This window comes from Jaculus jaculus, chromosome 11 (assembly GCF_020740685.1).
Source record: "Jaculus jaculus isolate mJacJac1 chromosome 11, mJacJac1.mat.Y.cur, whole genome shotgun sequence".
Taxonomy (NCBI): domain Eukaryota; kingdom Metazoa; phylum Chordata; class Mammalia; order Rodentia; family Dipodidae; genus Jaculus; species Jaculus jaculus.
The window spans coordinates 111,290,144-111,314,637 of NC_059112.1; the positions used below are offsets into that span (position 1 = coordinate 111,290,144).

Consider the following 24,494-nt stretch of genomic DNA (forward strand, 5'->3'; position numbering starts at 1 on the left):
TTAACTTTTTTATTGACAACTTCCATAATAAATCATGACAATTCCCTCCCCACCCCCACTTTCCCCATCACAAATCCACTCTCCATCATGCCCCTCCCCTTAAACTTGTATTAATTTATATTCCACCATGATAACAAAAGTTATCTTAAGAATGAGTAAAATATTTAGTGCTTACTTAGTTTTATAATTTTTGAAAACTTTCATGATTTATTTTCAACAATTCATACATGTAAATCGTATTTTCTAAAACAGATTTAAAGCATGGCAAACTCCTTTGCACTGAAGACATTCACTGCACTTTCAGATCTGCACCCAAATATGGTTAATCTGGTAGGTTTCAATGATGTGGTAATTTGAGTGTTCACTCTTGAAACTATGAGGCAGTTGCTAGAAATAGTAAAAACAATTTAGCTCTTTCCTTTCAGAAAAAGAATTATTTTCATCTCTTGAAGCACATTTTAATATTTAATTAAGTTTTATTTGATACTCACTAAAGAGAGCATTAAACCTTTTTTTTTTTTTTTTTTTTTTTTTGGTTTTTTGAGGTAGGGTCTCATTGTAGCCCAGGTTGACCTGGAACTCACTATGGAGTCTCAGGGTAGACTTGATCTCATGGCAATCCTCCTACCTCTGCCTCCTGAGTGCTGGGATTAAAGATGTGTGCCACCATGCCTGGCTTTAAAACCTTTTAAAAGATGTCAATATCTGAAAGGTTTAAGATCCAGGACTTTATTTTTTTTAATGTTGTTTATTTTTATCTATTTGAGAGCAACAGACAGTGAGAGAATGAGGCAGATAGAGAGAGAGAGAAAGAATGGGTGCACCAGGGCTCCAGCCACTGCAAACGAACGGAACTCTAGATGCATGTGCCACCTTGTGCTAACATGGGTCCTGGGGAATTGAACCTCGAACCAGGGTCCTTAGGCTTCACAGGCAAGCGCTTAAGTGCTAAGCCATCTCTCCAGCCCAAGATCTAGGACTTTAAATTTGTTAGCAGCAATATGTAAATTTTGTTGTAGTCTATTTTATTGTCCAACATGTTTGGATTAAGTAGCTAAGCAGTTTTATGTTAGAAAACCCTATATAAGGAGAGCTTTGAAGACCATGGCAAATAAAATTGAATTATACTTAAGCTTTGATGAATTCAGTAAGGACTGATAGCATAGAGCAGTTACTGTGCTCCATCTAGTGATTGAAAATAAAGTAGAAACATACTAAGTACTAAATGTTTATATTTGTAATAGCAGTTAACTGTCTTTCTTATTACTTTTTACTATTTCTCATGGAATTGAATATTTATGAAGATTGGTTAGATGTTTGTCTGGAATAAATACATTTAAATATTTCCTAGTCAAAAATGTTTGTTAGAACCTGGGCTAGAGTGAGACCCTACCTCGAAAAACCAAGAAAAAAAATTGTTTGTTAGAACTAGTAAAATATAACAAGTCCATGAAATTGAATTTACCATCTACATCTGTGTTTAATATTGTTCTTCTATACTCTTTTGTTTTTCAGAAAATAATCGGTATAGTTATTGGAAAAACAGATGTCAAAGGTTTTCCAGACAGAAAAAGCTAAGTTCTATTTAACTCTTTGTTTCATTTTTTATCAACTTTGGTTTATGACTGCAACAAAGTATATGTAACAGATTAAATTTTCTATACTTGAGCCCTGTGTGGTGATGCACGCCTTTAATCCCAGCACTGGGGAGGCAGAGGTAGGAGGATTGCTGTGAATTTGAGGCCACCCTGAGACTACATAGTGAATTCCAGGTCAGCCTGAGCTAGAGCAAAAGACAAACAAACAAAAAAAAAAAAAAAAAAAAAAAAAAAGAAAGAAAGAAAGAAAGAAAAGGAATAAAAAAAAGGTTGTATATGTGAACACAGAGATAGTTCAGTGATTTGATATGAAGTTCCACAAGTACATTTTAAAGGTTTTTGTTTACAAAGCCAAAATAGCTAATTAAATCTGTCTATTCATTACCTTATATAGTCACACATATCACTAGATGTAATAGTCTCTAAGAGCATGAACATGGAACTGACTGCCCTTCATTAAGTGATCTAAGATACTTCTTGCATTCACCTATGAAATAGGTGATCTGGCTAATAGAATTAAATGAATTCTTATGTCTAAGGTTTACCATCGTGTGTACTATAATAAGAACTCCAGCTGGGCGTGGTGGCACATGCCTTTAATCCCAGCACTCGGGAGGCAGAGGTAGGAGGATTGTCATGAGTTCAAGGCCACCCTGAGACCACGTAGTTAATTCCAGGTTAGCCTGGACCAGAGTGAAACCTTACCTTGAAAAACCAAAACAAACAAACAAAAAAACAGAACTCCAATGGTTGGAGGGACAGCTCAGTGATTGAAGGCACTTACTTGTAAAACCTGATGACTCAAGTTCAATTCTCCAGCACCCATGTAAAGCCAGATACACAAAACAGTGCTTGTGTCTGGAGTTCATTTGCAGTGGCTGGAGGCCCTGGCGCACCCAAACATTCTCTCTGTGCCTCTCTCAAATAAATAAATAGAAGTTTAAAAAAAAACTCCATGTTAACTGTCACTTCTACTCTGAGAGGTGGCAAATAGACATGTAAATCTCATGACACAAGTAATAAGGATAAAGGCTTTGAGTAAGCATGAGATATAGAGCAGGGCCAATGGGAGAGAAAGTATCACAGCAGTGACTGTGAGCTTGTTCAGACAACCAAAAGTTTCAGTGGAAAATTCATCTTTTTAGTGTGGAAAAGTTACCTTTGGTTTGATGGTTCTTATCAGGTGGAACTTAGCAAAATGGTACTACACTAAAAATAATTGATTTAAAATAAATTATGATTACCCAGGGTCACATAAAAATTTCTCTGGCAGACAGGGGTTACAAGTAGAAAGTTTTAAGAAGCCTGGCCTAAAGAAGTCCTTGCTGCTTTCTTTCTTTTTCTTTTGGTTTTTCAAGGTAGGGTCTCACTCTTGCCCAGGCTAACCTGGAATTCAGGGTGGCCTCAAACTCACACAATGATCCTTCTATCTCTGCCTCCCAAGGGCTGGGATTAAAGGCATGTGCCACCACTCCCTGCTCTTTTTTCTTTTTCTTTTTGACTGTATCTCTTCTATTCCAGGCTGGCCTTGAACTTGCTATATTGTCAAGGATTGCCTTGGACTCCTGAGCCTCTTATCTCTATCTCCCAATGCTGGGATTACTGGTGTGTCACCAAATCAGTATATATAGTTTCTGGTTTCCTGCATGCTATAGCTAAGTACTGTGCCAGTTGAGCTACATCCCTAGGCTCCCCCTCCACACTTTTTTTTTTTAAGGTAGGGTGTCACCTCCAACTCAGAATGATCTGGAATTCACTATGTAGTCTCAGGGTGACCTCAAACTTATGGTGATCCTTCTACCTCTGCCTCCTGAGTGCTGGGATTAAAGGAGTGCACCACCATACACAACCTTACAACCTTTTTTCTTTTAATTTTATTTTAATTTTAGAGAGCAAGATATATAGAGAGAATTGGCATTGTGAGGTCATGGATATCCAGGCCGTTTTGTGTCTGGAGGAGCACATTGTAAGGAATCCTACCCTTCCTTTGGCTCTTACATTCTTTCCCCCACCTCTTCCACATTGGACCCTGAGCCTTGGAAGGTGTGATATAGATATTTCAGTGCTGAGCACTCCTCTGTCACTTCTCAGCACCATGGTGCCTTCTGAGTCTTCCCAAGGTCACTGCCATCTTTTTTGAGGTAGGGTCTCACTTTAGCCTAGGCTGACCTGGGAGTTTGAGGCCAGCCTGGGTAACATGAAATCCTGTTTTAAAAAAGACTTTGGGGCTGGAGAGATGATTTAGTGGTTAAGGTGCTTGCCTGAAAAGCCAAAGGACTCAGGCTCAAAACCTCAGGACCCATGTAGGCCAGATGCACAAGGTGGCACCTGAGTCTGAACTTCGTTTGCAGCGACTGGAGGCCCTGGCATGCCTATTCTCTCTCTCTCTCTGTGTGTATATCTTTCAAATAAATAAATAAAATACAAAAAAAACCACAGTTTGGAAAGTACGGATGCAATACATAGCAAAATGTCTATTATAAATAATCACAAACAAGTCAATTTTGTTACATAAAGTAACCCATTTATTGTAAGTTAGGGATGATAACACTTCTACAGGTCTTTGGATTTTTTTCATTTCTGCTGGCAGACTTGACAGTAGAAGTGATACTAGAGGCTGGAGGTCTAAGCCCCACCAGCCTCTGCTTCCTTTTTCTTGTCTTTTTTTTTTTTTTTTTTTTTTTTTTTTGGTTTTTCAAGGCATGGTCTCACTCTGGCCCAAGCTGAACTGTAATTAACTACATAGTCTCAGGGTGGCCTCGAACTCAAGACCATCCTCCTACCTCTGCCTCCCAAGTGCTGGGATTAAAGGCTACCACGCCCGGGCAGCCTCTGATTTCATGCAAGAACTACAGTGCCAGATGCCCACAGCCCATATCTTCATTTTGGTTTTATCACAGAAGGAGAAAATGTACTTGGCATGCTGGCTGATTTCAATTTTCTTCGCCATTTTTCAGAAGGAGGCATGATAGGACATTCTGTATTTACCCATGATTCTGACCTTCTTGGTGCAATTAGCCATGTTGCCATGACCTAGGCCTGAGCCCAAAGAGCTTGATTGTATTTTAAATGTTACAAATTAACAGAGTAAGGTGGCTTATGCCTGTAGTTCCAGCACTTGGGAGGCTAAGGTAGGAGGATCACTATGAATTTAAGGCCAACCTGGGCTATAGTGAGACTGTTTCTGAATAAATAAAATGAAATTAATTAATTAGAGCTTAATTAGAGCTTTAGTCAGCCAGTACTTTAGCAGAAAAAAAAAAAAAACACTTGGTTTTGGTGTTTTTGAGGTAGTGTCTTGCTTTAGCCTAGGCTGATTTGGAACTCACTGTGTAGTCCTAGGCTAACCTCAAACTCAAAGCAATTCTCCTACCTCTGCCTCCTGGCAGCTAGGATTAAAGACATGCACCACCATGCCTGGCTAAGACATTAATTTTGCTAGAATCATTTGAGTATTTATAGCCATGAAATAGTGATAGTTACTTTTATTCTTGTTTTATTTCACATTAATATTTCATTGTTATTATGTTTTGTTCTTGTTTGGGCATTTATTTTTTTTGAGAGCTCTTATATAGCCCAGACTAAATTCAAACTCACTGTGTAGCTGAGGATGACCTTGAACTCCTGATCCCCCATTCTGCCTTCACCTCCTTATAGGCATGTCTTGCCACAGTCAGATTTTATTTTTATTTTGTTTTGTTTTATTTTATTATTATTATTTTTTTAAAATATTTTTTGTCCATTTTTTATTTATTTATTATTTGAGAGCGACAGACACAGAGAGAAAGACAGATAGAGGGGGAGAGAGAGAATGGCGCGCCAGGGCTTCCAGCCTCTGCAAATGAACTCCAGACGCGTGCGCCCCCTTGTGCATCTGGCTAACGTGGGACCTGGGGAACCGAGCCTCGAACCGGGGTCCTTAGGCTTCACAGCAAGCGCTTAACCGCTAAGCCATCTCTCCAGCCCTTATTTTATTATTTTGAGACAAGTTCTTACTAAGTAGCCCAGGCTGGCCTAGCCTAGAACTCATGGTATTCCTGCCTTTGCCTCTTGAGCACTGCCAGGATTGGCATGTATTACTTTTTGATTTTTTCTGGTGTGCATGTGTTTAGTATGTTGTGGTGTATGTGTGTGTACATGGTGTATACATGTGTGTGTAGATGTGTGTGTCTGCCTTATGTCTCTGAGATAGGGTCTCTTACTGAACTTGGAGCTTCCCATTTTTTGGTTAAGCTGGCTAACAAGGGAGCCCTAGCAATTCTCTCTGCCTGTCTCATTCAGTGCCAGGGTTACAGGCATGTGTGCACACTCCCAGCTTCTTCTCCTTCTTTTTTTTTTTTTGTTTGTTTGTTTTAGATTATTTTTTTGAGGTAGGGTTTGTCTCTAGCCCAGGCTAACCTATAATTCACTATGTAGTCTCAGGCTGGTGTTGAACTCCCAGCAATCCTACCTCTGCTTCCTGAGCTCATAATGTACTCCCAGGTTTTGGTTTTTTTTTCGAGGCAGGGTCTCACTCTGGTCCAGGCTGATCTGAAATTCACTATGTAGTCTCAGAGTGGCCTCGCACTCATAGCGAACCTCCTACCTCTGCCTCCTGAGTGCTGGGATTAAAGGCGTGCGCCACCATGCCTGGCTACTCCCAGGTTTTTATGTAAGTGCTGGCAGTCACAGTCAGGTTCTTAGTCTTGCACTTCTTACCTGCTGAGCCTCCTTTTCAACTCCTTGTTTTACTTTAACAAAATTCTATTTATTTATTTGAGAGAGAGAGAGAGAATGGGTGCGCCAGGGCCTCTAGCCACTGCAAATGAACTCCAGACACATGCACCACTTTATATATCTGGCTTAAATGGGTCCTGGGGAATCGAAACTGGGTTCATAGACTTCACAGGCAAGTGCCTTAACTGCTAAGCCATCTCTCTAGCCCTACTTTAACAATTTTTTTTTCATTGTAGGCTCTCGCTGTATCCCATGCTGACCTGGAATTCACTATGTAGTCTTAGGGTAGCCTTATACTCACAGTGACCCACCTACCTCTACCTCCAGAGTGCTGGGATTAAAGGCTTGCACCACCATATTTGGCTCCTTCCTATTACTATATATATAGTAATAGGATATATATATATATATATTTTTTTTTTTCCTAAAAAATGATGAGAAAATTACATTCTGGAAAAAAAGGTACTTGGTGACCTCTAGTGGTAATTTAGTAATAAAAATCTGTTTTGAAATAACTAGATCTGCATTATGACTTAGGAAAAAACAATAGTAGTAGAAAGAGAGAGAATACAAGCTAACGTGGACAATTCAGGTATACATGTCACTTCCCTTTAAGTACACAGGTAGCTGGGAAAAGGGAGAAAAAGTGCCATTGGTGAGATCTAACTACCTTGGCAGCTGGTTACCACTTCACTTTGAAATTCATGAAAACATATGTACTGCAGACAATACATTGGGGTGGGATATGATAGCACTTACCTGGAATCTTTTTTTTTCTAAATAATTATTTATTTATTTATGTTTATTTATTTACAAGGAGAGAGAAAGAGAGAGAGAGAGAATGGGCACGCCAGGGCCTACAGCCTCTGCAAACGAACTTTAGACACATGTGTCCCTTGTGCATCTGGCTTATGTGGGTCCTGGGGAATCGAATCTGGGTTCTTTGGCTTCGCAGGCAAACCCCTTGACCGCTAAGCCATCTCTCCAGCCCTAGAATCTTTTTTTTAAAAGATATGTATTTATTTATATATTTATTTATGACAGAGAGAGGGGGGAGAGAGAGAGAATGGGTGGACCAGCGCCTCCAGGCACTGCAAGAGAACTCCAGACACATGCACCACCTTGTGTATCTGGCTTATGTGGGAGCTGGATAATTGAACCTGAGCCCATAGGCTTTGCAAACAAGCGCCTTAACCACTAAGCCATCTTTCCACCCATACCTGGAGTCTTATAAATCAGAATGACTACAGCAAGTTCAAGGTCATCATGACCTACACAGTGAGACCCTATCTCAATAAAACAAGAGTGTACATCTGAAATAACATTTTCTACTACATGCTTAAGTATTTTTACCATAATAATCACCAACAATTGGCTATTTTAAAAAAAATCGTTTTGTTCCAAGTCATCTTCATCTGAAAAATAAATGCATTGATTTTCTCTTAGATATTGGATCAGAAAGATACACATTCAGTTTCACCATTCGTGACTCACCAAACCATTTTATAAATGTATCTTCCTGGGGCAGTGAAGACTACATCAAGTCATTGTCTTATAGCTTTAGGATTGGTGAATGTGGTAAGTTAGCATGGATTTTTGTTTGTTTTTTAATTTTATTTATTTATTTATTTATTTGCAAGGAGAGAGAGAGAGAGAGAGAATGAGGATGGGCATGCAGGACCTCCAGTCAATGCAAACAAACTCCAGATGCATGTGCCACTGTGCATGTGGCTTCATGTGGGCATTGGGGGATTGAATCTGGTTTATTAAACTTTGCAGGCAAGTGCCTTAACTGCTGAGCCAACTCTCTAGCCCCTGCTTATTTGTTTTTTGAGGCTGTGTCTCCTGATATAGCCCAGGGTAGCCTCAGACTAGTGGCAGTCCTCCTGCCTCAGCCTCCTAAGTGCTCCCAAGTCCCAAGGTGGTACAGGAATATACCACTAGGTACAGTAGCATTTTTCTTGAGCTGTTTCTATTACAGTTTTATTTTATTTATTTGGTTTTTCAAGGTAGGGTCTCCTCTAACCCAGGCTGACCTGGAATTCACTGTAGTCTCTGGCTGGCCTTGAACTCACAGTGATCTTCCTCCCTCTGCCACCCAAGTGTTTAGATTAAAGGCATGCATCACTACACCTGGCTACAATATCATTTTTGTGGTGTATTTGTGGCAACTATACCGAGTCTCAACGAAACATAACATAGTTTATGATTTTGATCCTTATGAGAAAAATTAAATGCTAAGAGAAGGCAGACTCCAATATGTTTCCTGTTACATGCAAACACGGGAAATGATACTTTTACTAGGTACTTCACCATGTTTGGTTTATTTCATATTTCCACCTGCACCAAATGCTATTATTTTTGTAATCACTTATCTGTCTGTAGGTTTACACTAGGGACACTGAAGAGATTTTGATAAAAATTGATATTTGAATTTTTTTTTTTTTTTTGGAGGTAGGGTCTCACTGTAGCTCAGGATGACCTGGAACTCACTATGTAGTCTCAGGATGGCCTTGGACTCTTGGCGATCCTCCTACCTCTGTCTCCCAAGTACTGGGATTAAAGGCATGCACCACCATGCCAGGCAAGAACTTTCTTAATTTGTTGGACTTTAACTATGACATAATACCCCATTAGGTTCTTGTGAATGTTAAGTGAGGGAAGATGACTAAAATAAAGGAAGAAACATTGCCACTTGATAGATTCCAGTTCCAGCCTATACCAGAAACAAGAAAGTAGGTGAACCAGCCCTTCTTTGTGGCAAAAGGGGATGAGGGAAAGAGTATTATATTATTAAACCACGTTTCTCCAATGCTGTGGCATCAAGCAGCCAATTACTCATGCCAGTTATTTAGGACTTAACCTTGGGTCCTTAACCACATGCACCATGTGTGTTCCAGGGATATGGACAGTCTCTCTCCAATTGAACAATAGGATCATTGAACATTGAACTATAAAGGCAGAAATTTTGCAAGCTTTGTAGGGCCTATTACAGTTAAAGACATCCCTTGAATGAATGACAGGACATTCATTTTATAGAGAGTCTTTCAGTATTTAAATTCTATAGGTTGATGGTTATGAGAAAAAATGAGGTAAGAGATTTCTTCCGAAGTTAAATGCAGAGTGGAGGCCAACTAAATATTTATTGAAGGGCGTGTTGTAACCAAATCAAATGTTGGATGCAATTAAATCAATAAATTAATGTTAGTATGGTTCATATGTTGAGATTCAAACACAAAACCCTGGGGTCAAACTGATAGCTGCACCCTAATAATTCACTTCTCACAGTGACATGAGAAGATGCCTGTGGAGGATGTCTGACTAGCTCAGAAGTTGGACAAGGATGAGATTCAGTGTTACCTATATTTGTTTTGATTAATCCTGTCCCATTTTGTGATGCCACCTCACTTCCCTCTGTTTCAGTGACAATCGAAAATCCCCTGATCCAAAGAAAGGAAACAGAAAGAGAAGAAAAGTTCAGCCCTGCAACTCCTAGGTACAGAGACCAACAATGTTTGTGCTAGAATGACCATATTAATAATTTTATATTAGGTTAGCAGAGGGCTTACTAAAGTAGCTCTATTTCAACTTGAAAATTAGGAGTGGGATTCTCATAAGAGATAAATGAGATAATTTATAAGAATTAATTTTGATACAGAGTCTCATGAAAAAAAATGGCTTTGCTTTCAGTGTAGTTTTCCCTTGGTATCCATGGATGATTGTATTGAGATTCCTCTGAGGTTTCCCTTATATAAAATGGTGTACTATTTGCAGCTGGACGTGGTAGCTTACACTTTTAAATCCCAGCACACCTTTAATGCTAGCACTTGGGAGGCAGAGGTAGGAGGATTGCCATGGGTTCAAGTCCACCCTGAGACTACATAGTGAATTCCAGGTCAGCCTGGGCTAGAGTGAGACCCTACCTCGAAAAACCAAAACAAACAAACAAAAAAACCCAAGTATAATTTCTTAATAGAGTATAAATTCTGACCAAAAATAATTGAATATGACTTTTTGTTTTTTTAATGACTTTTATGCTTTTAATTTTTTTTTTTTTCTAGCTAGGGTTTCACTCTAGCCCAGGCTAACCTGGAATTCACTATTTAGTCTCAGGGTGGCCTCGAACTCATGGTGATCCTCCTCCGTCTGCCTCCTGAGTCCTGGGTTTAAAGGCATGCACCACCACACCCAGCTTATGCTTTTAATTTTTATGACAGGGTTTCATTCTGTATTGTAGGCTGGCCTGGAACTTGTGGTGATCCTCCTGCCTGGCTAAATAATTGAATGTGAAACTGAAAGTATTTTTTGATTGAAGATGATTTGATATTTACTTTTTGTGTGTTTTCTCAATTTAGCAAATATAAATTATTGCTCAGTGAGAATCACTCAATGGTGAAAGTTTATTCCAGTTATGAAGTGGATACCAAGTTACTTTCTCTGATACACTTACCTGTTAAAGAGTCTCGAGATTATTACTCATTGACGGACATTATTGCAAATGGACACAGTCTTGATGGGAGGACCATTAACGTGCTTGCAGCTGTGAAATCGGTAAGTCAGTAGGTGGAAGCCCCAGGAAAACCACATGCAGTTTAGTGGGGCCCTCTGTCATCTTATTTATTTGTAATGTAGTGGTCAATACCAGTTGAGCTTTTTTTCCTCTTTACTTTGGTTGTTAGTAAGTTGAATTAAGAAAATGATAATGGGGCTGGAGAGATGGCTTAGTGGTTAAGCGCTTGCCTGTGAAGCCTAAGGACCCCAGTTTGAGGCTCGATTCCCCAGGACTCACGTTTGACAGATGCACAAGGGGCGCACGTGTCTGGAGTTCATTTGCAGTGGCTGGAGACCCTGGTGTGTCCATTCTCTCTCTCTCTCTCCCTGTCGCACTCAAATAAATATGAATAAACAACAAAAAAATGTAAAAAAAAATGATAATTGGGGCTGGAGAGAAGGTTTAGTGGTTAAGGAGCTTGCCTGCATAGCCTGAGGACCCAGGTTTGAGTCCACAGATCCTACATAAGCCAAATGCTCAAGGTGATGCGTGCACAAGGTCACACATGTGCATAAGGTGGGACATGTGTTGAGTTTGATTACAGTGGCTGGAAGCCCTGGTATGCCAATTATCTCTCTCTCTCTCTCTCATAAAAAATAAATTAAATTAAAAAAAAGAAAATGATAATGGGCTAGAGAGATGGTTTAGCAGTTAAGGTATTTGCCTATGAAGCCCAAGGACCCAGGTTCAATTTCCCAGAACCAATGTAAGCCAGATGCACATGGTGGTTCATGTGTCTGGTGTTCGTTTGCAGCAGCTGGAGGCCCTGGTGCACCTATTCTTTCTATAGCTAGCTAGCTAGCTGGCTGGCTGACTGGCTGGATATCTATCTATCTATCTATCTATCTATCTATCTATCTATCTATCTACCTACCTACCTACCTACCTACCTACCTCTTTCTCCCTCTCTCAAATAAATAAAAATATTTTTTTAAAAAAAGATGGGTGTAGTGGCATACACCTTTAATCCCAGGACTCGGGAGGCAAAGGTAATAGGAGGATCACCATGAGTTCCAGGCCACCCTGAGAATACAGAGTGAATTCCAGGTCAGCCTGGGCTAGAGTGAGACCCTACCTTGAAAAGCCAATAAAAAAAAGGACTCCTTACAATGTGTTCTACCCAGACACAAAATGGCCTGAATATCCATGACCTCACAGTGCCTGACACTACCTACACAAGACGATCATAAGAAGAGGAAAAGATCATGACATCAAAATAAAAGAAACTGATTGAGAGGGTGAGGGGATATGATGGAGAATGGAGTTTTAAAGAGGAAAGTGGGGGTGGGGGAGGGAATTACCATGGGATATTGTTTGCAATCATGGAAGTTGTTAATAAAAAAATAAAAATAAAGAAAGAAAGTGACCAGGCATGGTGATGCATGCCTTTAATCCCAGCACTTGGGTGGCAGAGGTAGGAGGATCGCCATGAGTTGGAGGCCACCCTGAGACTACATAGTGAATTCCAGGTCAGCCTGGGCTAGAGTGAGACCCTACCTTGAAAAACCAAAAAAAAAAAAAAAAAAGGAAATCAACTTCACAGGGTGGGGGATGGATTTGGCTCCATGGTAGAGCTTTTCCAGCATTTGTGAAATCCAAGTTCCATCCCCATCCCTAGCATGACAAAACTAAAAAACAAGCAAACATTTAAAAAAAAAAATGGGGGCTGAGGAAATGGCTTAGAGGTTAAGGCATTTGCTTGTGAAGCCAAAGGACCCTGGTTCAATTCTCCAGAACCTACATATGCCAGATGCACAAGAGGGCACATGCATCTGGAATTCATTTGCAGTGCCCATTCGCTCTCTCTTTCTCCCTATCTGCCTCTTCCTTTCTATCTATCAACTAAATGAGTAAATAAAAACCCAGCTAGGCATGGTAGCATACACCTTTAATCCCAGCTCTCAGGAAGCAGTGGTAGGAAGATCGCTGTGAGTTCCAGGCCAGCCTGAGACTGCATAGTGAATTCCAGGTCAGCTTGGGCCAGAGTGAAACCCTACCTGGAAAAAAACAATAAGTAAATAAAGCTTCACAAAATAAAGCATGTTCAGAAAATTAGACTTAGTGTTGTTTAGGATAGAGAAATGGATACCATATATGACAACTTTAAATAAGGAGAGTTCACTTTCTAGGCCATTTCTGTCAGTCCTTGTAAGCTTCATGTTCTGTGGCACCAGTTCCCCATAGCTTTCTGTAACACCAACACGTTTGTAATGTGATTAAGACCTGTCAGTATGACCATAAACAAACCTCTGCAAGAAACCATTCAAGAACCTGATGCCCTCTTTTGTACATCACACTTCTTTTTGTGCTTTTTCCCCCTCTTCTTTTCATTCTTTTTATCACACTTTTATGAGAGGATCCCCCATCCATGCCACTGGGGGGCTGCAATGGAGCTTTGTCCTGACTTCTTTTTTCAAGACAGAGTTCTGATATGTATCCCAGGCTGACCTCAAACTCACGTCAGTTCTCGTGCTTCAGCCTCCTTAATGCTGAGATCACAGGCACATGCCACCATGCCTGGCTGTCCTGTTTCTTAACAAATAAGACTCATGTATATCTCTGTGTCTCTCTTCAAAGTGTACAATTTCTTTCTTTCTTTTTTTTTGGAGGGGTAGGGTTTTTTTTAGGGTGGAGGGTTTTTTTTTTTTTTGAGGTACTGTCTCACTTCTCAGTTGAGTTCAGGCTGACCTGGAACTCACTCTGTAGTCCCAGGCTGGCCTGGAACTCACAGCGATCCTTCTATGTCTCTCAAGTGCTGGGATTAAAGGCATATGCCACCATGCTGGGCCTTTTTTAAAAAAAAATTTCTGTTTTTATTTTTTAGAGAGAGATATTGAGAATTGGCAGGCCAGGGCTTCAGCCACTACAGTTGAACTCCAGACACTTGTGCCACCTAGTGTGTATATGAAACCTTGTGCTTTGTGTCACCTTTGTGTGTCTGGTTTATGTGGGATCTGGAGAGAGATTGAACATGAATCCTTAGGTTTCACAGGCAAGCACCTTAACCACTAAGCTATCTCTCCAGCCCCAAAGTGCATAATTTCTAAGTTCAGCTAAATATACCTAGTTTAGGCAGAAAGTATCTTTAAATTATCAAATATGGGGATGAAGAGATGGCTTAGCTATTAAGGTGCTTGCTTGCCTATGAAGTCTAAGGACCCAGGTTCAATTCTCCAGGTCCCATGTAAGCCAGGTGCACATAGTGGAGCATGTGTCTGGAGTTCGTTTGCAGTGGCTAGAGGCCCTTATGCACCCATTCTCTCTCTCTCTTATTCTCCCTTTTTCTAATAATAAATAAAAATAAATCAGAAGCTAGGCGAGGTGGTGCATGCCTTTAATCCCAGCACTCGAGAGGCAGAGGTAGGAGGATTGCTGTGAGTTTGAGGCCACCCTGAGATTACATAGTGGATTTCAGGTCAGCCTGGGCTAGAGTGAGATCCTACCTCAAAAATAAAAAAATAAATAAATCAGAAAAAAAATGACTGCAAAGTTGTGCTCTACAGGAGGCCTACTTGAGCAATAAGGTCTCTTTTCCCCATGAAGTCATCCTGGTTCTTTGAAAAAAATTATCAAAAATGAATTGTACTTTCTCTTTTAGTATTTAAAATTTAATTTTTTAAAGCATTTTATTTTTTAATCCCAGCACTTTGGAGGCAGAGGTAGGAGGATCACTGTGAGTTTGAGGCCACCCTGAGAATACATAGTGAATTCCAGGTCAGCCTAGGCTAGAGTGAGGCCCTACCTCGGAAAAAAAAAATTATATGTGTGTGTGTATGTATATAAATATGTGTGTGTGTGCGTGTGTGTGTGTGTGTAATTTATTTATTTATTGTATTGAGAGGGAAAGAGGGAGGAGAGAGAGAATGAGTGCACCAGGGCCTCTAGCCCTTGCAAACAAATTCCAAATGCATGCACCACCTTGTGCATCTAGCTTACATAGGTATTGGGGAATTCAACCTGGGTCCTTAGACTTCACAAGCAAGAGCAAAGGCCTTAACCACTAAGCAATCTCTTCAGTCCCCAATTTAATGTTTAAAAGGTGAGCATTTGAGCCAGGCGTGGTAATGCATGCTTTTAATCCCAGCACATGGAAGGCAGAGGTAGGAGGATCGCCATGAGTTCAAGGCCAGCCTGAGACTCCATACTAAGTTCCAGGTCAGTCTGAGCTACAGTGAGACCGTAGCTCCAAAACAAACAAACAAACAAACAAGCAAGCAAACAAACAAACGGTGAGCATTTAATTACTTATATCAGCAAATATCTAGGTACCTCTACATCTATAGGAGAGGAATAATGATTTCTTTTAATTTTTAAGGTTGCAGAGCCAAAATACTTTACAACTTCAGACAGAAGAAAAGGCCAGAGATGTGAAGTTAAACTCTTTGATGAAACAGAGCCTTATTTTGTAATGACATGGTAAACTCTACATCTTTCACAAACTATGATATCCTACTTTTATTACAGAACATTTTTATTTTATAAAAAATAGAATTTTGGAGCTGGGCGTGGTGGCACACGCCTTTAATCCTACCACTTGGGAGGCAGAGGTAGGAGGATTGCTATGAGTTCGAGGCCACCCTAAGACTACATAGTGAATTCCAGGTCAGCCTGAGCTAGAGTGAGACCCTACCTCAAAAAAGAAAAAAGAAAAAAAAAAAAAGGAATTTTGGGCTGGAGAGATGGCTTAGCAGTTAAGGCATTTGCCTGCAAAACCAAAAGACCTTGGTTCGTTTCCCTAGGACCCACATAAGGCAGATGCACAAGGTGGCATATGTGTCTGGAGTTTGTTTGCAATGGCTGAAGGCCCTGGTGCGCCCATTCTCAATCTCTCTCTTTCTCCCCCTGTGTCTTTCTCTCTCTCAAATAAATTAAAAAAAAGAATTTTATGGGGCTGGGGTGAGGGCTCAGCAGGTAAAGTGGTTGCAATGCAGGCATGAATACTGAGTTTGGATTCCCAGCACCAGTGCAAAATGCTGGTGTGTACCTCTAATTCTAGTGCTGGGGAGCTGGAGCTGGAGGATCCTGGGGACTTGCTGGCTAGCTAGTTTGTACAAACTGGTGAGCTGGAGAGCAGCTGCAGAAGATACCTGATGCCCAACTCTGGCTTCTGCCTGCATATACACACACGCATTCACATCTTCACACACATGCACCTACACACATATAAACACACACATACTCAGGCATACCACATACATATGCAGAAAAGGATTTCATATCAAGAGAGATGTAATGATAGAAGATACATGACTCTAAAAAATAAGTCTCTCTTTTGGGAGGTGATTTTTTTTGAGGTTTTTTTCAAGGTGGGGTCTCAGTCTAGCCCAGGCTGGCCTGAAACTTACTCTGTAATCCCAGGCTGGCCTTGAACTCATGGCGATTCTCATACCTTTGCATCCTGGATGTTGGAATTAAAGGTGTGTACCACCATGCCCAGCTTAACCTCTTTCTCTCTCTCTTTTTATTATTTAATTTAATTTATTTGAGAGAGAGAGGGGCAGAGAGAGAAAATGGGTGCACCAGGGCCTCTAGCCCCTGCAAATGAACTCCTTGTGCATCTGGCTTATGTGGGTCCTGGGGAATTGAACCAAAGTCCTTTGGCTTTGCAGGCAAGTGCCTTAACCACTAAGCAATCTCTCCAGCCCAAAACCTCTCTCTTGAATGTTGTTATAGGCTCTGCTTTAGATGGCATAGAATGGCTTAGTGGGCCAGATGTGGTGGCCCATGCCTGAGTATTGGGTACCAAAACAGTCTGGAAAGTGCTTTCTGTCCATCAAGTCACCAGAGCTATTTATCCATTTGGGTTAGAACGTTTGACTTTAAAGACTTTATTCTTTTAGTTATTTAGTTCTATCTAGTCGGGAGTGACCAAGTGCTGGGAAGTAACTAAGTGCAGAACTCGTGTTGGGACAAATACGCTGAAGAGTCACTGACACATAGATGTTTGGCACACTGTCTTAGCTTCTGTCTTTGACTACCTGGGAATTGTTAACCCATGAGGCATGTTTTTTAATGTGTTAGTTTTTTAGGGGGTCTTTTTGGGAGGAATGCATTACTACCAGATTTTTCTAAGATATTCACTTTGTATCACTTCCTTTTAAACAAATGCAGTTGGGATAATGAATCCATTCTACTTGCACAGAGCTGGGTGCCACGAGAAACAGGTATAATTCAATGGTTGTATTCATAATATTTGTCATTTTATTCCCTCACATGTTAATTTTAAAATGTTTTCTCCAAACAGTGATATTTGCTTCAGATGTACGAATAAGTTTTAACAAATTTCAGAACTGCATGACAGCCACGGTGATCTCAAAAACAATTATCACAACTAATCCAGGTAAACAGCTTTTTGGTGCTCACTGTTTTGGAAATGATCATGAACATGTGCCAAATCTGCATGCTGTATTTAAGAATGACAATGCGACTTGGATTGTAAAAAGCTACTTACTTTATGGTGACTGAGAAGCAAAAAGATAAACAGGAAGGGGTCAGGGGTAAGTATACCCTTCAGAGACATTCCACTCTAATTGGGCCCTGCGTTCTATAGCCCATTCAGCTATGCATTCATCAATAGATTAACCCATTGATGAGGCCAGAACTATCAGGAGCCAATTACCTCTCAATAACACCACAGGCTGGGAAACCCCTGAGCCATCTCTTCAGCCCTGACCTAGAACTTCTGATCCTCTTACCTCCGCCTTCCAAGTGCTAGGACTGTAAGCATGGCCGTTATGTCCAGGAGGTTGTGGGGAGCATTTTATATCAAAACCATAAGACTTAGCTTTGTTGGGGGGGAGCAGTGAAAACACTTAAGATCTGCACTCAGGATTTTTCAAGAATGCAGAACAAGGGGCTTGGGAAAATGGCTCAGCAGTTAAAGGTGCTTGCTTACAATGTCTGCCTGCTTGGGCTCAGTTTCCCAGTACCTACATAAAGCCAGATGCACAAAGTGGTAGATGCGCCTGGAGTTGGTATGCAGTGGCAGAAGGCACTCTAGTGTACCCAAACTCTCTCTCTCAAATAAATAAAAGTAAAAAAAAAAAATGCAAAACAATATTGCATTATAGTATTACTAATTATAGTTGATAGTTGTACATTAGAGCTCTTGAATATATTCTTTCAAAGAGAAAAATATAATGAAGAGTATTCATAAGGGTGTTTAAACTTGATTGCTTGTTTAAGTCAGCCATATTTTAAATTTTCTGGGTATACCTACCTTGTAGAAATTAAGAACCTATAAATGGCTTAGGTTTAGAGCCTAGACAAGATGTTATATTTTCCTTTTCCTTCCTCTGCTCTAAGTGTGGGAATTCTGTCTCCCCACCTCTTCTCTGCCCAAGACAGTCTGGTCACCTTCTCCTTAGTAGGGGTCTGCACTCTACCCTTTTGGCCAGCTTTGGTTCCAACAGGCTCATTGGTCTGATTGTGGTAGCAAGACAAGCGTCAACAACATAGTGAGTTTGAGGCCATCCTGGGCTACATGAGACCCTGTTTCAAAAACAATAAACATTGCCATAGCAAACAAACAAAAAACACCTGGTTTCTTTCTTTTATTTTTCTTTTTTCTCTTTTTGTTGTTTTTTGAGGTAGGGTCTCACTCTAGCCTAGGCTGACCTGGAATTCACTATGTAGTCTCTGGGTGGCCTCAAACTCATGACGGTCCTCCTACCTCTGCCTTCTGAGTGCTGGGATTAAAGGCATGTGCCACCATGCCTGGCCCTCATTTTTTAAAAAAAACTTTTTATTGACAGCTTCCATAATTATAGACAATAAACAATTCCCTCCCTTATCCCATTTCTTCCCCTCTCAAATCCACCTTGCATCAAATCCCTCCCCCCTTTCAATTAGTCTCTCTTTTATTTTGATGTCATCCTCTTTTCTTCCTATTATAAAGCTCTTGTGTAGGTAGTGTCAGGCACTGTGAGATCATGGATGTCAAGGACATTTTGTGTCTGAAGATTGTATTATAAGCACTTTTACCCTTCCTTTGGCTCTTACATTCTTTCCACCACCTCTTCTGGCAATGGACTCTGAATCTTGGAAGGTGTGATAGAAATGTCTTAGTGCTAAACACTCCACTGTCATTTCTTCTCAGCACTATGGTGACTTTTGAGTCATCCCAGTGGTCACTGCCATATGGAAAGAGAAGCTTCTCTAACCACAAATGATACTATCATTAATATTTGGGCATAAACACTAAGAAAAGTGTTTACAGGGCAGTTTGGTGGGCATAATATATTCATTTAGCCAGACAACAGCAGGCATTACTCCCCTAGGGCTTATGACCGCCCCTTCTATAGGCTTTTGACTAGGTGTTCAGCACCAGGAATGTATTCCCTCCAATGGAATGGGCCTCCAATCAAATTAGAGAGTTGTTGGGTTCCCCGATAACAGACATGCCACTGTTGCACCACTTAACACATTTGGTCTGGCTGGCTAGCCTTAAGGTTTGCAATGTCCACTACTGTTTACCACCATTGAAGACATCTCTCTTCCATAGGGCTGTGTGCAGCATAGCTTTTTCTTGCTTTCTGGTCAACTGACAGAAAAAAGACAGGCATGGTAGCTCACACCTGTAATCTCAACCCTCAGGTGGTAAAGGCAGGCAGATCTCTGTGAGTCTGAAGCCAGCCTGATCTACATAGCTGGATCCTATCTTTAAACAATAAAATCAGGGACTACATAAAAGAATTAAAAGGAACCTATAAAACTACTATATAGAAATAATTATGTCTGTTACATATATTCTTCCAGATAATTTTGTATATTGTTTTTCAGTTAAGAAGAGTTTTATACCAGATAGTTCTACAAAGCTGCTCTTTGTTTTGTTTGTTTGTTTTGAGGTAGGACCTTACTATACCCCAGGCTGACTTGGAACTCACTCTCTAGTTCCAGTTTGGCCTTGAACTTGCAAGGATCCTTCTACCTCTTCCTCCTAAGGCCAAGCTTCTCTTTTCATGGGCAACACCTGGTATACATTTCTCCATTTTTATCAGAATTCTCCCTCATGCCAGGCATGGAGGTGCACGCCTTTAATCTCAGCACTTGGGAAGCAGAGGTAGGAGGATCACTAGGAGTTTGAGGTCAGTCTAAGACCACATAGTGAATTCCAGGCCAGCCTGGTCTAGAGTGAGACTCAAAAAAAAAAAAAAAAAAATTCTCCCTCACATTGCTAATGGCTGAATTATATTCTGTTTAGTTACATTCTTATATGGCTTCACTTTTTTTGTTGTTTTTATTTTTCAAGGTAGGGTCTCCCTCTAGCCCAGCTGACCTGGAATTCACTCGAGTCTCAGGGTGGCCTTGAACTCACAGCGATCCTCCTATTTCTGCTTCCTGAGTGCTGGGATTAAAGGCATATGCCACCATAGCCAGCTCACTTCACTTTTGACAAAAATAATTTTAAAAACATAATTATTTTAAAAATAATCAGTTTGCTTTTTTGTCATTTTTTTTAATTTAAGATACTCCAGAAGCTAATATTCTACTGAATTTTATAAGAGAAAATAAGGAAACAAATGTGCTGGCTGATGAACTTGACAGTTATTTAAAAGAATCCATAAACTGTAAGTGACCTTTAAAATACCTTTTGTTACACCTAAAGAGATAAATATAATATGTGCACATATATATAGAGAGAGGAGAGTAATTATTTTTCAGTGTTGGAGGTCAGACTCGGGACCTAATACATGCTAGGCAAGTGCTGTACCACTTTTGGGTTTTTTTCGTTTGTTTTTTTCAAGGTAGGGTCTCACTCTAGCTCAGGCTGACCTGGAATTCCTATGTAGTCTCAGGGTGGCCTCGAACTCATGGCGATCCTCCTACTCTGCCTCCTGTGTGCTGGGATTAAATGCGTGTGCCACCATGCCCGGCTTCAATCTCCTTTTAAAAACCAAAAGTGGATAATCTGGGTGTGGTGGCATGGAGATTGAATCTACAAAGTTTTGATTTGGTGTGGTAAAATATATTTTATTAACTACTGTATTTCCACTTTTTTTGCAAGAGGTTTCTTTTGTAATTTGTTTTATTTATTCTAGAGAGAGAGAAAGGCAGCTAGAGAAAGGGCTAGAGAAATGGATGCACCAGGGCCTTCAGCTGCTGCAAATGAACTTATTTGTTTATTTGTTTATGAAACAGAAAGAAGCAGGCAGAGAGAGAGAAAGAGAGTGAGTGAGTATGAGATTGCCAGGGCCTCCTGTCACTGCAAACAAACTCCAGATGCATGTACTACTTTGTGCATCTGGCTTTACATGGGTACTAGGGAATTAAGCCCAGGATGTCAGGGTTTTTATTATTATTATTATTATTATTATTATTATTATTATTATTATTATTTTGTTAGTTTTGTATTCAGCAAATACAGGCAGTTTGGTACCATTATTAGGCTCATCCGTGACCTACCACCTCCCCATTGGCCCCTCCTTGTTGAGGTATATGGGTCATGTATTGTGGAGTTAGCCCACAGTTATTGGTACGATAAATGTCTCTGCATATCATGACCCAACATGTGGCCCTGACATTCTTTCTGCCCCCTCTTCCGCAAATTTCCCTGAGCCATGTTGGTTTCATTTTTGGTCTGCTTTAGTGATGAGGTGTTGGGGGCCTCTGAGGCTCTGGCTCTCTGATTTGGTAGGAGTTGATTTTTCTCTGTGTTGGTCTCCTTTCCCCTTGTGCTGGTATCCAGTTCATCAGGAAAACAGCACCCTTGCTTGTCTGGCCAATTTTCCTTAGTTTCAGTCGGGGCCCTTTTGAGGTATGATGGGGTGGCTCTGTCCTTAGGATCTGCATCTATCTTTCTTTCCTCGGGATTTGCAGCGCAGCTAGGCGGTCGCCATCTTTAAGATGTCAGGTTTTACAAACAAGTGCCTTTAACCTCTGAGCCATATCTCCACTTCTTACCTTTTTCATACTATCATTTGATGGTCAGAAATGCTTTATTATTATTATTTTTTTGAGGTAGGGCTTCGCTTTAGCCCAGGCTGACCTGGAATTCAGTATGTAGTCTCAGGTGGCTTTGAACTCATGGTGATCCTCATTTATTTATTGATTTATTTTTGTTTTTTTGAGGTAGGATCTCACTGTGTGATAGGTGAATCACTGTGAGTTCAAGGCTTCCTTGAGGCTACACAGTGAATTCCAGGTCAGCCTGGGCTAGAGTGAGTAGGAGGATGGCTGTTGGTTTGAGGCCACCCTGAGACTATATAGTGAGCCTGAGCTAGAGTGAAATTTCTTTCTTTTCTTTCTTTCTTTCTTTCTTTCTTTCTTTCTTTCTTTCTTTCTTTCTTTCTTTTTTTTTTTTTTGATAGGGTCTCGCTCTAGCCCAGGCTAACCTGGAATTCACTATGGAGTCTCAGGGTGGTCTTGAACTCACAGCGATCCCCCTACCTCTGCCTCCCAGTGCTGGGATTAAAGGCATGCGCCACCACGCTCAGCTATTTATTTTATTTGTTTATTTTTATTTATTTATTTGAGAGTGACAAACAGACACAGAGAGACAGAGGCAGAGAGAGAGAGAGAGAGAGAGAGAGAATGGGCATGTCAGGGTCTCCAGCCATTGCAAACTAACTCCAGATGTATACACTGCCTTGTGCATCTGGCTTACGTGGGTCCTGGAGAATCAAGCCTTGAACTGGGGTCCTTAGGCTTCACAGGCAAGCACTTAACTGATAAGCTATCTTTCCAGCCCCTATTTATTAATTAAAAAAAAATTTTTAGGAAAGCCCAACAGATTGACCTTTTTTTTTTCAGATTGGCCTTTTTTAATTTAATTTTTTATTTACTTGAAAGAGACAGACAGACAGAAAGAGGCAGAGAGAGAGAGAGAGAAAGAGAGAGAGAGAGAGAAAGAATGGGCACACAAGGGCCTCCAGCCACTGCAAATGAACTCCAGATGCATGTGGCCCCTTGTGCATCTGGCTTATGTGGGTACTGGAGAATTGAACCATGATCCTTTGGCTTTGCAGGCAAACACCTTAAATGCCAAGCCATCTCTCCAACCCCCTCCCCCTTTTTTTGAGGTACGGTCTCACTCTAGCACAGGCTGACCTGAAATTCACTATGTAGTCTCAGGTTGGCCACGTACTCACAGTGATCCTCTCCTACCTCTGCCTCCAGAGTGGTGGGATTAAAGACGTGTGCCACCACACCAGGCCTAGACTGGCCTTTTCGTAATGAAAGAGAGAGAGTTGGCACGCCAGGGCCTCTAGCTACTGTAATTGAACTTCAGACATGTGCACCAACTTGTGTGCATATGCAACCTTGCATGCTTGCATCACCTTGTGCATCTGGCTTACATGGGACTTGGAGAACCAAACATGGGTCTTTAGGCTTCACAGGCAAGTGTCTTAACCACTAAGCCATCTGTCAAGCCCAGAAAAATCTTTTTTTTTTTTTTTTTTTTTTGGTCTTTCGAGGTAGGGTCTCACTTTGGTCCAGGCTGACCTGGAATTCACTATGTAGTCTCAGGGTATCCTCGAACTCAAAGTGATACTCCTACCTCTGCCTCCCAAGTGCTAGGATTAAAGGCGTGCACCACCACACCCAGCTCCAGAAATTCTTTATCTAATGACAACTAACTTCTCATTTTCATTTTTGCTTATTTTGTAGTTTTATATGCATTTATATTATCAGTGTTGATACAGCAAATAGAACATTTCTGTTAAGCTACTTGAATGTTCTTATTTGAACATCATAGCATTTCTATTTGTATGGAATCCTTTGTAGGTCTTACAATTTATATGGAGCTGGAATGTTTGTGTTTTTTTTTTTAGTGAATACTATAGTTGATGTCTATACAGTGAAACAATTAAAGACAAACGTGAAGACTGAAGGAAACGCTGACCCTTTCTATGGCATTCTTTATGCTTACATTTCTACACTGAACATTGATGATGAAACTACGAAAGTAGTGAGAAATAGATGGTAAAGACACTTCATTTTTAAAATTTTATTATTGACATTTCATTTTTACTAAATTCAGTTTTTTTTAAATATATTTTATTTATTTGATAGAGAGAAAGAGAGAGAGAGAGAGAATGGGCATGCCAGGGCCTCCAGCCACTGCAAACGAACTCCAGACACATGCACCCCCTTTTACATCTGGCTTATGTGGGTCCTGGAAAGTTGAACTGGGATCCTTTGGCTTTGCAGGCAAACGCCTTAACCACTAAGCCACCTCTCTAGCCCAGTAAATTCATTTTTAACGTTTTTATTATTCTATTTATTTACATATTTATTTGAGAGGGGGAGATACAGAGAATGGGCCTGCCAGGTAAATTTATTTTTTATTTACTTATTTTTTAATATTTTATTCTTATTTTTATTTATTTGAGAGAAAGGCAGAGAAGGAGGGAGGGAGAGAGGAAGAGAAGAGAAGAAGAGGGAGAATGGGCACACTAGAGCCTCTAGCCACTGGAAACAAACTCCAGATGCATGTATCACTTTGTGCATCTGGCTTATGTGGGTCCTGGAGAATCAAACCTGGGTCCTTTGGCTTTGCAGGCAAATGTCTTAGCCACTAAGCCATCTCTCCAATCCCCTATAACTTTATTTTTAAAAGAAATAATTAGCCGGGTATGGCCGGGTATGGTGGTGCATGCTGTCGATACCAGCACTCGGGAGGCAGA

At 40.6% G+C, this 24,494-nt stretch overlaps 1 protein-coding gene across 2 annotated transcripts in view; it reads left to right on the top strand.

Moving 5' to 3' along the window:
• The first annotated feature begins 261 nt into the window (after positions 1–261).
• Meiob (meiosis specific with OB-fold) overlaps positions 262–24,494 on the top strand; it is a 34,202-nt gene continuing 9,969 nt past the window's right edge. For both annotated transcript variants that reach the window (XM_004652174.2, XM_004652175.2), the window contains exons 1-10: positions 262–330; positions 1,516–1,573; positions 7,761–7,892; positions 9,738–9,810; positions 10,670–10,865; positions 15,182–15,282; positions 16,978–17,030; positions 17,111–17,206; positions 20,334–20,435; positions 23,640–23,790. In XM_004652174.2, the coding sequence (XP_004652231.2) occupies positions 262–330; positions 1,516–1,573; positions 7,761–7,892; positions 9,738–9,810; positions 10,670–10,865; positions 15,182–15,282; positions 16,978–17,030; positions 17,111–17,206; positions 20,334–20,435; positions 23,640–23,790 (1,031 nt within the window). The remainder of the gene's footprint in view (positions 331–1,515; positions 1,574–7,760; positions 7,893–9,737; positions 9,811–10,669; positions 10,866–15,181; positions 15,283–16,977; positions 17,031–17,110; positions 17,207–20,333; positions 20,436–23,639; positions 23,791–24,494) is intronic.